Source organism: Cyanistes caeruleus, chromosome 9 (assembly GCF_971803275.1).
Source record: "Cyanistes caeruleus chromosome 9, bCyaCae1.hap1.1, whole genome shotgun sequence".
NCBI lineage: Eukaryota > Metazoa > Chordata > Aves > Passeriformes > Paridae > Cyanistes > Cyanistes caeruleus.
Window position 1 is genome coordinate 16,617,347 of NC_141709.1, and position 15,793 is coordinate 16,633,139.

Below are 15,793 nucleotides of genomic sequence, written 5' to 3' on the forward strand. Positions count from 1 at the left end.
CAATATATACTTAAAGGAAAATCTATGCCTTTTTAAAAATAGTTTCTTTAATGCATTTTACATATACTACTTTCAATAGTACTAAGTATTTCTGGCAGCCTCTTAAGCTATCCATTATTCATTATTCATTAGCTAAAATTCCAGTCTACCCAGAAAGTACAGCATTCAGAGGTCTTGAAGTTCAGGACGTGCTAGTATTTTTTAACCTTATTTTTCTCAATATCCAACTATAGATAAGTGTTGGTTTCAAAGTGGGTGTGCAGCAACTGAGTCAATTTCAAGATTTTTTAATTTGCTTTATGGCTTGTAAGCATTTTGAATTCACTTAGAGTATATTTTGTTTTGCTTCATTGAAACTAATAAATCTAAAAATTTATTGCATTTTTCTAGAATTATAGTAACTTCATTCAGAGTTCTAGAGGTTCAAAAAACTTCCTCCATATAGGTAACTCATGAAGAAGTACTAAGTTTTCTCATTATGTAGTTCTGGTCATATGCTGTAATGAGATCAATTTTTGTTGCTTAATTAATATAAAAAGACCCCTAAGCTTCCCTATTTAGAAAAGTGCTCTTCATCGTGAAATTCTGCATTATTGTAGATGCTAAAATTGTGTTATTAGGGTTTTCCAGAGCAGTATGTCTCAAAGAGGAGTAATATTCGTCTGCTGCCACCCATGCCTGAGAGAGGAGGGAACACAGATTGCTTTGTATGCTGTGGTTCTTCCTGCTTGCTCCGAGGATTCCTCAGTGCTAGTGTGTTTTCTTAGAAAAATTGTTGACATTTACTCCATTTCAATATGTAATTATTAATTAGCATACTTTTGATAATATTATGGGGTTTTAGATGTAAATATGAAAGTTGAGACTGTTGAAAATACCCTGATTGCATTTGCATGAATAAAATGGCTCAACTGGTGTGTCAGCTGGGTTGGCTTTTGTGCTGTCCAACCATTCACACCAAAATCAGATGATGCTCTTTGGTAATTGGAAGATGCTTTTTGCTGCTTTCTTTTAACTGAAGTAAATCCTTGTCTGTATCCTACAGATTCTGTGTAAGTGTGTGCTTTTAATAACTAGGAATAAATGTCAGCCAATCTGGACTTCAAAGTTTGGAAAAAATAATCAAGAATGGCAAAAAAATGATGGCATACAAATACTCAGAGATGAGACCTAGAGCACTGCCATTTCTCCTCTTCCCCTCATCAGTTAAGCTGTTTGTTACTGCCTCATTTGTATTATCTGCTTTTGCACTGTGTTCTCTCTAATCCCTTCCCCTGCACTGGTTTTGTTATGAATTATACAAGTACACACATTGTCGAGAAACCTGATTTTCAAGTGCCTGTGCTATTAAACAATCACCAGTTATATAAGCTGCAGACTACAAATGTGATCCTTTGCAGTCTACTTTTGGAGACATCTGAGGGTTTGTAAAAGTGCTTGTATTGACGATGTTTTAGAGAATATGTGTGTAATTCAAAATATACGTTGGTCGCTAAAATTTCCTGTGTAATTCTGATGTGCCACAAAATATCTGTTTCAGGTTTGCCAGAACCAAACAGAGACAGTATATTCCAAGGACTGAGAATGAATCAAGGATTCTACACATCTAAAGACTTCTTACCTTTGGTAGCAATGGCAAGTAAACCAGGTGTGTGATACTATGTTCTTTTTGTAATCACATTCAGTAAGTCATTAGCAGTTGCTGTTATATAGAACTCTCTTCCTACCAAGCAGCACATCCAGTTACAATATCTGAATATACCCTGAATATATCTGGGACAGGGTTTTTTCTTGGTGTGTGGCAAGCTCAGGAGCATTGGTCAGGAAAGTTAGACCCAGAGATTATAAACTCAATAATCATATGTGCAAATCTAAATTTATAGCAAATAATTTTCCCTTATAAGTTACATTTGCTATTTTGGATTATAGTCAAAAGATGACAAAAGCTTCTCCTTTGTATAAAATATCTTCATAAAAATATTGTGTATAAGATGGTCTGAAAAAAATCTGATATTACAAAAGGTGTTTCTGATTTATATAAGCAGCTGATTTTTCGATTGTTGATAAATTCTTTTACTTGATCCCAAATTGCATGCTGCTGGTTTTGCAGGCACATTTAAATCAGCACTAGTTCCTTACCCAAGTCTTACAGTCTAAGACCCAGAACAACAGGAGTATGAGAGCAGTTAATAAGAAAGTGCTGAGTTCATAGGCACCAAATGCAGTCTTGTTTTATGGTTTCACGTTTTCCTTTGAGCACAGAGATAGCTGCATTTGCTCCCTAAGGAGTACAGATGCTTTCAGTGTCCCTGAATATGAACTCATAAGCCCAAAGTATGTGATTTCTATGCCACATTTCTTCATGGTTTAAATTTCCCAGATAAAAAAGAAATTAATGTACAGTTTTTATTTAGGACAGAATGTGGTATTTTATATATGACTTAATATAGCTCATTTTATCTACAAACTGATTTTCATTTCAGCATTCAGAAATTTCTTTTAGCATCATATAGGATTGCCTGCTAATTTAGTAGATTTTTCTTAAACACTTTTGAGGAATTTATATTCTGTGGCAGATTATTCTGCTTATAAAAGTAAAGTTTATTACCACATTTGATGCAAAATATTTTGGAAATGAAATTCTGCATTCCAACTGTCCCATCTCTTTGCTGTTTTCATCAAATGCTTATTTCTGTCTGTTTTCTTAAAGGAATCTTAAATGATTTGAGATAAAAAGGTGAGCTTTTGGGTTTTCTTTTTGAAGACAGAGATGTTTAAAAAGAAAACAGATTTAGAATATGCAGTGCAACACATTCGTAGATAAATAAAGAAAAAGTAAGTCCTGCAGAGCAATCCTCTCTTGAAACAATTTGACTTACAATACTTGGTAGACTTCTGAGAAGATATGTAGCAGTTGTGTACTGTAAGTCACCTGCCTGCATGAGGATCTGTATACTGTGATCTGTGTATTTCAAAGTATTGTGGAGAAGTCCTCTTGATTTGCTAGCATGTGTGATAATGTGGTTTTTTAATATTAAGTCTACAATGGGAAAAGGATGAACTTGGAAGAACTAACCTTTTCTGATTGACAGTAATGGATAGCTCTTTGGTGTTTGTTAATTAACATGGTCTCTTTTACTTAATTTTCCCGGTGTCTGTCTGTAGCTATAGCCACCTTTTGCTCTCTACAGAATGGAATTTTAAAATAAAATATACACCTACTGCATCCTACTCTATCCTCCTTTTTTCACTGTGACAGTTGTCTAAATAATAGAAATAATAGACTTATTCATAGTAAAATATATATTCTGCCTGCTTATTAATTCTGAATGCCACTTGTTAATATACTTTCCTCCAAAAGGGTTTCCCCTTGCAAATACATAGCTGTGAATTTACCTTAGGAGTGTGTTCCCAAGAGCAAAGTGGGCTGCTCTGACTGATCCCTTCTCAGCTCATACTCTAATGGCCACCTGAGCTGCCAGCCCCCTGCTTCACTTGTGCTTTTTCCACTGCTCAATCTGTGTGAAGTGTTAAGTTCATTAAAAATACATGAGAAAAGTTTAGAGAGAATTTTAGACTAAGAATCCTATTAAATAAATAGTAAATATGATGGCACATACATGGATAGGGAGAAATTACAGCAATTGTCGTACAATAAGCATTTTTCAAATGGAGAGAGAATAGGTGTATTATGATGTTGTTTCTCACTGTGTTTGTATTTCTAAATGGAAAAGATTGTTTACTTGAATAATACTTGTGTTCCACAATTACATGTGAAAATCTGCTATAATCGGATACTTGAGTTAAAGTACAATAGGTAAATGGCCAGCTTAGTGCCTCCTGACTGGAACTGTCCTGGACTCAGTGAGAGTATAGCTTTGTATTAGTTTTGTCATTATTTTTCAAGTCACAACCATTTTCCTAATCAACAATTAATTGTACTTAAATGTGATGAAGTGCAGTCTCTTTCAGGGAACAGACACAGTTCAGTTTTACTTAACTATTTCTTGTTTAATTGAATCATCAAATACAAGCTGTAGATGACAAGCAGATAATATTGTCATTTTCTCCATGTAACATTTTACAAATGATTTATAGAAAATGACTGTAGATTTTCTTCTGGTGGAAGAACTAGGAATTACTGTAACAATATTCTTTTTCTTCATGTTCAGCTGATGAATAGCCTCAGAGAATCATGTCACATCCAGAACAGTGTCAGTGCTTTATAGAAATCTCTGGGCACTGATGTTGGTATAGTATTACACAAAACTATAACTATCAACAACTAATTTTTTTTCTCTTGTTTTGTTCGATTTTGGGGGGTTTTTTTTGTTTTGTTTTGGCTTTTTTTTAGCTGGAAGGATAATGAATCTGATCAGAGAGAAACTTTTTGAATAAAAAGATCTCACAATTCTAGCTTCAACCTGACAGGACCCACAATCCTACAAACATGTTGTCATTTGAATTATTTCTCAATAGAAAGATGCAGCTGCTTAGAGTACTGACTATGAAATTATGTATATGAGCATATCTTAAAAGGGGGAATAAAACTGTCTTTCACTGGAGCAGAATAATTTGATAGTGACACTCCAAGCTTGAAAACTGTAAGATGCAATTTTACACTGCTTTGAGTACAAGTACCTTTTGAGCTGTCATGCAGAAATGGTTTCTCTACTTGAAAATGGGGTTTTCCTTTTATCTTTCAGGGATGTGTGCCTGTCACTCTCCGTTGCCATCAATACATGGAACTGTGATTGTACTCGGGGCAGGAGACACTGCTTTTGACTGTGCAACATCTGCTCTGCGCTGCGGAGCTCGTCGTGTGTTTGTGGTCTTCAGAAAGGGATTCACTCATATCAGGGCTGTCCCAGAAGAGGTAAAATTGAATAGCAGCATTTCTGAGAAGGCAGTTTAGTTTTTTCTATGTAGCCTAAAAGTGTGCTATAGGCACTTAACAGACATCTGCTAAAGGTTTTGTTTAGAAAAATGCTCTTAAAATGTTGATTAAAGATCTGAGGCACACTTTGTATACTCTGTATTTAAATAATTTTCCACTACTGTATCTGTTTCCTGACAAGTCAGAGAGATAGATGTATTTGCAAGAAGGGGATAGAATTTCTTGTAAGCTAGGAAATGAACTAAAAGTTTCAATCTTGTAATCAAACAGCCATTAGAGTATTGTAGGTGGCCCTTCAGATCATTATTAGATCTTAGAATACCTTCTGGGTGTTGTTTAAGGAATCTCAGTGATTCTGGCATTGCCTTGTGAGCCTATAAAAGGCTTTTCCTTTTCCTTTTCCTTTTCCTTTTCCTTTTCCTTTTCCTTTTCCTTTTCCTTTTCCTTTTCCTTTTCCTTTTCCTTTTCCTTTTCCTTTTCCTTTTCCTTTTCCTTTTCCTTTTCCTTTTCCTTTTCCTTTTCCTTTTCCTTTTCCTTTTCCTTTTCCTTTTCCTTTTCCTTTTCCTTTTCCTTTTCCTTTTCCTTTTCCTTTTCCTTTTCCCCTTCCCCTTCCCCTTCCCCTTCCCCTTCCCCTTCCCCTTCCCCTTCCCCTTCCCCTTTTCCTTTTCCCCTTCCCCTTCCCCTTCCCCTTCCCCTTCCCCTTCCCTCTCTCCTCCTCCTCCTCTCCTCTCTTCCCCTTCCCTCAATTACTTACAGTGATTTTGGCTTCCAAGCACTGTTATTCATCCCATATTTCAGCATTCAGTTTGGTTTTTAGTTTGGCTTTGTACTTCGGCATTTATCAAGTCATCTGCACATTTTGAAATTATTCTGCTTCCTCAATTTGTATGTACTGCAGGAGGGTTTTTCAAATTATTTTCTCTTATTTTGGTGGTCTTTTTCTGTTTCATTTATTTGGTACATTACACTTCTATATACCCGAGAGTAGCACACCACCTAATGCAGCTTTATCATGAGATTTATGGCAGTTTGGTTGTCTGTTTCAACAAGGTGGGCACCTTAGATCTTCCAGAAGGGGAATGGAGCTGCAGATAAAGTCATAGAGGATTTCTTGGTGCATGATTTGCTTCCATTGCACTTCAGCCAAGAGTTCTAGACACGAGATTACTGAAGCCATTGCACAGACTCGTGCTATTCAGGTTCTTACTATAGTCTGAACCCAAATCTTCTGTATAAGCCTGGGTAAATTTCTGAATTTGTCAATGTTTGTACTCATCCAATCGTGCAGTGGGCCTTGAAAACAATAAAATAAAAGTAGCTTCAATTAATAAGAATCATGTCAGATGAGAGATACATATTCAAAAAAGTTGCCTAAATACAGACAGTCAAATTCTGAAGACAATTGACTCAAGCAGTTTTACCACAGCAGAGATTCAGAAGATCTGGATTGTTACTCAGAAATCTCTTGCTTGTACATGGTAGTCAGCATTTAATAAAATCTTAAAATCATAGTAAATGCAAATCAGGACATGGGCTAAGTTAATACTAGGCCACTTTTTAAAAGATACAGATATTTATATAAGAGAAATCTTTTGCCCTCAAAGAAGTTAAAAATATTCAAAATAATGGAAAAATAAGAAAGTATATTGGAGAAATATTTGCCTTGAAAATTTACCTACTGCCACTGCTTGATTTGATAGCATGAGAGTCTCTGAAGCTGACAGTAAGATGAGTGTCTGCATACTGGACACAGCTGATTTGTACTATAGAAGAATCCATGGTAACATCTTGAGTCAAAAAATGTTTTCTGCTTGGTTTGTTTGGGGTTTTTCTCCATGAAAATGCAGCATGTTAAAGTTACATATTTTATTGCTTCTACTGTACAGATGGAACTTGCAAAGGAAGAGAAGTGTGAATTTCTGCCTTTCCTCTCTCCTCGGAAAGTTGTTCTTAAAGGTGGACAAATTGTTGCCATGGAATTTGTTCGAACTGAGCAAGACAGCGATGGAAGCTGGAAAGAAGATGAGGATCAGGTTGTCCGTCTGAAAGCCGATGTGGTGATCAGTGCCTTCGGCTCCATTTTAAGTGACAATAAAGGTAACCCTGACTACTGCGAATACAGATTGTTCTTTTAGCTGCAGACATTTGTGAAATGGGTCTTCTGGAGGTTACTCAGCTTGTGACTGCCAGTCCTCTTACAGGAGTTTGTCCTTCAGGTACACCTTTTAGGAAAAGACTTGGGGGTCTGGTAACCAGGCAGTTCTCTGCATGTTGCTACATAGAGCTGGAGCTCAGCATAGAAGTACAGGTCCTCAGCATATGTTTTTTTGTCAGTGCAATTTGGATCTCTAAGAAACTCTTGGGAATTTGTTCTGGTCTCATTAATTAACTCTAGAGAAACTCATTATATTACATCTTTAGGCTGAACTGATCTGATCTCTGAAATATCTTTTTTTAAAAAAAATCGAGCAAATTAAACAGGCATTGAAACATCCATTATTCTGGTTCAGCTGGTCTGGGTATTACTTATTTCTTGTGCATATACAAGAGAACTGTGACTTCCCTCTTACACAGTATTTCTTAGTTGCACTTGACAAGGTTTAGTCTTCAAAATTAGCAAGTACTTAATTCTGTATTAAAGATACAGAAATTATTAATTAATATAATTATTAATTATCAATTATTAATGAATATATTAAAGGTACAGAAATTGATGACATTTCAGAGATTGGATGAATTATCTGCATTTAGCGGAGGGATGAACATGAATACAGTGAATACCATGAATACATGGGAACTGAGCAGCATTTATTCTGCTCTCCTCTGACACTAGCTTAGACTTCAGGAGTTCAGGTACATACACTGAATGTGCCTCAGAAGTTAGAAACACTGACTCAGCAGTAGACACACTGATAAAATGAGAAGGTCTTCAGCATGGAGCTTAGCAAGTTCTGAAAGCCTTAGTGAACAATGTGCCTGCCTCTCCAGGGCATGGTCATGCCAGCCAATTTACCCATGACATGTCATTGTGGTCCTTTGGGAATAAATGCTCTGACAGAGGACTTGCCAAGTGCCTCAGATTGCACAAGACCAGAAAATTTGGTATTCAAAGTTTCTTAGCGTAATGTATTTTTGTGAATCATTGCAATCAAGGAAAATGGTAAATTGTAAGTGATGTAAGCAGGCTCTAAACCTGCATAATGTACTCGGCACTCCCTGTTCAACATCCAGTTGTATAGAATGGTAAATTATCATGCAAACATCAGAAAAGTCAACCCTCTCCTACACTAAAAAGAAGGATCAGCCTGGTCTTTCAAGGAACATGTGAAGTGAATATCAGGAGCAATCCTATCTTGTGTGTGCTACTTTGGGGTAGTTTTGTGCATCCTTGGCTGTTTCTGGACAGTGACTGCACCCAGCTATTTACAGTGCTCATTACTCAGGGCTGGCACACCGCTGCCTCCTGCTCTGCAGGGCACAGGAGAGAACAGACTCCCGTTCCTCTTGGGGCTGTATTGCTGTGGAAAGACTCTGGCATTTGTGTGGGTCATATTTCAGGGCTCAGTCTAACCTCCAGGAAGCAAGAAGAAGAAGATTTAAGATTTTTTTTTTAAACAGATTTTTAAAGATTTTTTTAAAGAGGTTCATTAACTACTCTGATGATGGCATTGATCGACTGAGAAATTTGGCAAATTTTGTTTCTGTTGTTTTTAAAATCCTGTGTTTTGGTTTTTTTGGAAGGTTTTCTAGCATCTCATGTGGTAAATCAATATTAACCTATGCAATCAATATATTTTGTTGTGATTCATAGACCCCATGATACCGGAGTGATTCTGTTTTCTCCCACATTAAAAATCACCTCAATTAAAAGATTGAACTTACTGTGCTGCTTAGCCAAAGTACTGTGCTAGTCTTGTATTTCCTAGGGCGCATTCACAGTCTAAATTAATTGTTGAGAGGTTTTTAAATAGAAGCATAAAATGGGAGGGGAACAGTCATGCAGTGAGCTGATCATGAGAGAAGAGAGTCATTTACTTTGGGGGTGAGCAAAACACCTCAGTTTCACACTGTATTTTGGGTGTAACTGCTGTTAGAAGAGCAATCAAATAAAAAGGAAAAATGCAAGTCATTTGTTTTGGATGTTGTGAAAGTGAAAAGAAGCTAAGACTTCAGTGCATAAAGTGCTTATTTTGAACATACCATTTTAGCTGCTTTTAAGTATTTTTTTTTTAAGCTGTCTTAATGAAAATCAAATTTGCTTTTCACCGCTGAGCTGGATTACAACCAAAACTCCAGACTACTTGAGCGTACATAACAAAGATAAATAAAAAAGAAAAAAAGCCACCACCAAAACATCATCTTAGTGTTTTGTTGTGGTTTTTTGTTTGTGTGGTTGATTGGTTTTTCTAAATGAAGTACACTTCCGTATTCAAGAGATGAAAATATTAAGGTATTCCCCATCAGAAGATGGAGATGAAAATACTGGAGGTACTCAAATGCCATGTTTCATTCAAAATACATGAACAATGCCATGAGCAAGCTGATTTGACTTGGAACTTCATCTAACTTTGAAAGGAATGGAATAGGCAACCTTCAGAAGGCCCTTCTCATCTCAATTATTCTGTGACAGGGTGACTCAGGTGCAGGTTGAATAAACATGTTAATTGCTGCTCATACAAAGAGCTCTATCAATTGACCTAATTCATAAGGCACCTTGGGGAACTGCAAATGCAGTATTGGTATGGGCTAAGATAGCAGGTTATATCCTACAAAAGCTGTTTCTAGTGATAAAAGAATAAAGAAAATACTGTCAAAACCAGAGAGATTAAAATTAGACTTAGCCCCAGTTCAACAAAGTGTTCAGGGCAGCCTTGATGCTCATGTTTGAAAGTTTTATAAGAAGCCATAAGTGTGTGGGTGACTGAGCAGAAATAGCTCATAGGTTAGAAAGTTTTTTCTACTCTATTATCTTCAACAAGATGTTTCCTATTCTTGCATGGTGACTGTTAAATTTGCAGCTGAGATTCCGTGTGTTCACAATAGGTATTTAGTCTTTCTTTTTTTGTTGTTGAAATGAAATGCTGATTGTGTTTTTAAGCAACACCTCTAGTGGGTATTCATCCTCTTGTTGGGAATCATATAAATGCATCACTGACTTAAAAAAAATTGACTCCTAGTTTCATTTTATGCTCCTAGAGTTGTTTACAGATGAAACGGGAGTTGCCTTCTAGACTGTTTTAAGAAGGTTACCATTTTATTAAAACCAGTAAAAAGCCAGCCCAACAAAGTGTTCAAATCAACTGCTGCAGATGGAGTAAGAAAAATGTTTTGCTTCTTCTTGAAGAACTTCTTGGTTCTTGCTTTTTTGCTTAGTTTGTTATTTTTGAGACTTACAATGTATCAGTGAATTACTGAAATACCTTCTGTCACTATTCCTAATTGCAACTACTCAACATAGACAGTCACAGTTCTGTGTGCTCCCTCACACTGTGTTCAGCCTCTACATCCTACTTAACAGCAGTGCCGTTGGTTTTAAAGTCTGAACTTCAAATAACCCTTTTCTAATCTATTTCCTTCTGATAAGCAAAGGAATCAATACTTTTGGAGTGCAAAATTTTGTAACAAATGTCATTATGATTTGTTTTCATGAATTTCCAAGGAGAACCATAGAGAAAGTATGGAAAATAGTGCTCAAAATGCACTACAAAATTCAGTGCAGAACAAAGAACTAAGCCAGGATAGGGGACTGGCAACCTTAGTTTGATACTCTGTTTAGCAGGCAGCAGTAAAGAGGAAGAATTCCCATGTAACCACAACACTGAATCTTAGCATGATAATGTCTATTTTATTTTCTTGGAACAGCAATAAAGAGAAATGAAAAAATATCTGAGCAAAATCCAAGTACCGCCTTTGTAAAAAAAATCACAGAAATAGCAAGTTATTTGTGAACCAAAATATGTTTAATGAAAATGTTGGTAGTAGCTAGCTATTGCATCGTGACTGAAGGGCAAAACTTTATTTCATAATTCCAGGAATCAGTCACAACTTTCAGATATTTTGCTTTTACTTTTAGTACAACTGTTATCTTTCTTGGAAACTGCAGCAGCAAATCCTAGGCTTACTGCTTCCCTAGAACAGTTCAACATAGAGTAAAGATAACTTTTCCCAAGTTGTTTACAATTTTATACTTGAACCCACTCATAGTTAATTTTTATTTCTACAGTTTGAGAGAAATTTGCTAAGGAACAAAGGAAAAAAGAGTTTTCAGAGCTCTGACCTCATAAGTGAAAAAGATTTAAGTTTTCCTTTGCTCAGATATAGAACTCCAAATGGTACAGAAACCAGGAGGTCTGGAACTTGGAAGGACTGTTGAGTTTCTTCATAGAACCTGCTCAGACAACTGGGTAATTTTGACCTCAGAATACTGGAGCCTTGACTATCTAATGAAAGAGTAAATGGGAGGAAGAGAGGCTGTGATGCCCCAGCTGGGAATGCCCTGGCATCTTCTTGCTAGCACAGCATCTGCCTCACACCAACTGGCTTTGAGTCACCAGATTTGTAAAACAATTGTTATATAAAACTGAAATTTGTATATGTTCACTGAAATAGGTAGGAGTTTTCCTGCTGAGTCATTTGGAATAAGATTTTTCTCTACAAATAGGTTTACTGAGCTAGTGTGGGTGCAGCAGTTCCAGTTACCCATTCCCAATATCCATTCCCATATCCAAAAGTGGCTTCATGATGATTTCTAAAGCCCAGAAATTCTGCCCTTAGAGTTGACAGACATCAGACACTTCTGCTTGCTGGTGCCAGACAGAAAACAAAGTCAGTAGCAGCTTGCAACAGGACCCTCTCTCACTGTAACTGGACTCAACTTGATCCAGTCAAACCACTTTTTAATCCTGTTCAGGACAGCAGTGGAGTAGGCATGGCTGTGTCTTTCTTTATTTGCTGGGCATATAGACTGGGCAGTGTCAGCAGTTAATCTGTTTTTGTGTGTGACAGCTGCAGTTATACATTTTAGATTAAGAAAGTTACAGTATATTTGTATTTTTCAGATGTAATGCTACTATTCACTTTAAAGGAATTCTGTAAGATGGATATCAAAAATAACATTAATGAGCTACTAAAGCTAAAATTATAGGAACTTATGAAATTGGTTAAACATAAAAACCATTAAACTGTTTATTGAAGCTTCACAGATATACTGCAGCTAATGAGCATTTCTGCTATTTAAATAAGCCCAAATTGAACACACATTACATAGATGCATAATTAGTCATGGCAGTCACACAGAGACTCACTTTTAAAGCTTTATTTGGGGAATCTTTTCCATTTGATTTGTTTTGTTAATTAAAATATTTTCTCTGTATTCACTTATATTTTAATATTGTTTTTGCAAAATGCTATAATTTGCTGCTGTGTTTCCATTTGTGTTTGTTTGCTCTGTGAATATAGCGAATTTGGAAAATACATTCAGCACTGTCCTTTTGTTTGGTGTTATTTGTGTTAGCATCACTTGATAGCAGTAGAATAATTAAATTGTATATTGTCTTTCATCCAGAAGAATCTTTTCAAATGATATATAATATCTCACTAGGCTGGGGAGGAGATGGCAGCAAAACACAGGATTGCAGTTTGATTCTTCAAGAGAAAATATGTTAGTTTTAAACTTTGAAGGCTGAAACTGAGAGGGTGAAGGTTTTTAAAGATACTCTTTACCTCTGCCCAAATGATACAGCAGACATTAAATATCTGGTTTGCTGGTTGTTGAGTGTCAAGCACCAGTTCAGAGAACCAATAGCTTAAGCTCACATTTGGCTCTTGGGCTCTGTCTCACCCTTGCAGGGGCAGAGGAGAGACTTCTCTTTCTGTAGACAAAGTTCTCCCCTTTCTTTGTGCAGGTGGTCTAGGAGGTGGTCCCTTCAGCCTCCCACTTGCAGCAGGTATCAGATCCAAATCATGAAGATGCTAGGAGCCCATATAAAATGCTTTTGAACCATGCCCTTTTTTTAATATCACCTAAATCTTGGAGATTTTAAGAAAGAAAGAAGTAGCAGTTGGATATCTGTCAACCTTGCCACCAGGGAAATGTTCTTTTTCAATTTTAAAAATACTGATCAGGCAGACGAATCCCCAGGCCTGGAGAGATGTTTCAGGTGAAGATATGTTGGGCATTCTTCACACTCAAAAAGCTTTTGGTATAATTATGTCCAGACAGCTATTTTAGAACAAAGCAATTCAAAGAGATTTGAGAAATGTAATAGATACAGGATAACAGAGGTAATACCCTATTTTTCCACAAGATGAAATAAGTAGTCAGAACTTCCAGTTTTACATCATTTCTTTTGAAAAATTACATTTTTGACAGCATGTTGTCCTCAGACACCTTTACTGTGGTTCAGTCCTGTCTCAGACAGAAGTCGTCTATTAAATCCCCCCTACCAAATCCCACAGTACCAAGTTTTCCTGGGTTTTTTTCCAAACATGTCTTTACAAGCCTGTACATATTTAACTTGTGAGAGCTGTCTAGACTGCATGCTGAGATGGTACCACTGCATGCAATAAGTTATCCTATATATAACAAATATAAGATGATCAAAAGCTTTCTTGAAGTACAGACAGTGTGAGGCACAAAGAGAAAGTTAATGTATTGATTTCTGAAGGATTTTTGATAAAACTGCTATCAGCCAACTCTTTCCTTTAAAAAAACCCACACAAACAGAAAAAGCCCAAACCCAAACAAACCAAACCTCTCATTTTCCAGATGAAAAATGTCTCAGTCTGAAGGTTGTGTTCCATGTGATCTTTCTGTAATTTAGATATTTTTACAGGAAATAATTTCTGAAGTTTTTGAGTTTGTTGCTACCCAAATATTACTTTTGTCAGCTTAAGCCACATGTATGTGCCAGGTAGGAGAGACTATGCAAGCAATAGGACTTGTGGATAAATTAAATACTTCTGATAGAATATCTACTATAGTCTTTCAGCTCAGAACTGTCTTCTCTGACTTGTACTTCTGAACAAGTTGCAAAAAATTCCTTTGAATTTGAGTCCTCTGGATATATTTGTAAATACCAAGACTGAGGAGGAGAGAGTAGGTGGGACAAATAGGTGACAATGTTCATGCCTTGCTTCCCGTTTAATTATTCTGCCCCTGATTATACAAAGCCTCCACTTTGAAATGCACTTCTGATAGATGATTTGGAGTTGAAAGGAGACACAGAGCCTTGGATGAGAATCCCGTCAGTGTGATGTGTGGGGAAGCTGCGAGTGAAGCTTGCTCTGTACTGAGGTGTGCGCTGGGACAGTACCATGACTTTGCCCTTTCTATTGGAGAAATCTTCATCTTAAACTGGCAGGTTCCTCTTTTATGGCAGTGCAACTACATCAGTTTAATTTGCCTTGGCAATCTGCATCTACCAGTGGTATATCCCTGAGGGACATTGCAATTTGAAGCTGCATTTTTCGTCCAGAATGTTCGGTTACTGCAGACAAAGCTATATAGCCCCCCCCTATTTTGATAGATGCCACCAAAATTGGCTAAAAATATTTATTGGAAAGATTATTCTCTTAATGAAGCTATTTTGAAGTGCCTTGAGAATATAGTAATTTAAAAAATACTAACAAAATATTTTTCTGAGCATTTATGTGTATTTGATGACATACATATAATGCCATGCAGTATAAAAATATATTTTATTTTCACATCCACATTATTTGGAGGACAATAATATTTCATGTGCTGTTTTCTAACAGCATGAAAAATATTAAGATCTCTTAATTCATGCTCTAAAAAAAATCAGAAATTGTAGTGAAAAAGATACAAAGTATATTTTCTTCTTGTAACCATTTAATTTTAATTATGGTTTTATTCTTAATATGTGTAACAAGTTTTGAAGCAAGCCTTTCTTCCAGGATGTTCTGAGTTTGAATATTAAGTCAGTATGGCTTTGACTTCAATGAGAGTTACCTTTCTCAGCATTAGATTTTCTTATTGTTATCAGCATATATTTGACAGATTTTAGCGACAGTTTTTTCTTTCTTTTATTAACATATTTGTCATTTATTTAATTGCAGTCAGGGAGGCCATGGCACCTATCAAGTTTAACAGATGGGGTCTCCCTGAAGTAGACCCAGAAACGATGCAAACAAGTGAGCCCTGGGTGTTCGCAGGGGGTGACGTTGCTGGTGTTGCCAACACTACAGTGGAATCCGTGAACGATGGCAAGCAAGCTTCCTGGTACATGCACAGATACATCCAGGTGACTTCTTCAGAAGTATTTTTCTCTTTCCCAGTTTTATCTGCTTTTAGATACTTCTAAAAATAATTCCATTGTGGTTTTGATTAATTATGTGAATTTTGAGAAACTAATACTTAGATTATCTGGTGGTTAGAACATTACACATTCATTCAGCTTGGATCACATATTAGCGTTTGGGTAGATGAGCTCAGCTTTCTTACATTATCTTAACGCTAAAATTCAAGCAACATTTTCTTGGCCCCAGTTCTGAATTCCACTCAAGGGTAGTAAGCCTCCCTGCACAACAGACACTGCGAGCAGAAGCCCTAATTGGGTAGTTGGGGAAAAGGAATGAGCTCCATAAGTATTAAAAAGTAAAATCTTCGAGTAGTGCATAAAGTAAAAATTAACTACTGCCAATGTTGTTACCTGGGGAAGGTATTTTTAGTTTACTAACAGTTTACAGAACGCTCAGGTTATCTACACTGGAACCCAAATTTGCTCTGATGAGACTGATAAACTGGATACAAGAGCTTGATAAAAACTAAACAATGAATGCACAGAGGCAAGTAATGAAAAGTAGAATTTACCTGAGCAGTATAAGATGTACAGACTTGAAAAACCTGGTAACCCATGTGTCTCCCTTTGGTTC

General features: G+C 36.5%; 1 protein-coding gene across 6 annotated transcripts in view; it reads left to right on the forward strand.

The window, feature by feature from the left end:
- DPYD (dihydropyrimidine dehydrogenase) overlaps positions 1-15,793 on the forward strand; it is a 347,633-nt gene that overhangs the window by 163,635 nt on the left and 168,205 nt on the right. For all 6 annotated transcript variants that reach the window (XM_086842923.1, XM_086842920.1, XM_086842919.1 and 3 more), the window contains exons 9-12: positions 1,541-1,648; positions 4,707-4,876; positions 6,784-6,994; positions 14,978-15,162. In XM_086842923.1, the coding sequence (XP_086699049.1) occupies positions 1,541-1,648; positions 4,707-4,876; positions 6,784-6,994; positions 14,978-15,162 (674 nt within the window). The remainder of the gene's footprint in view (positions 1-1,540; positions 1,649-4,706; positions 4,877-6,783; positions 6,995-14,977; positions 15,163-15,793) is intronic.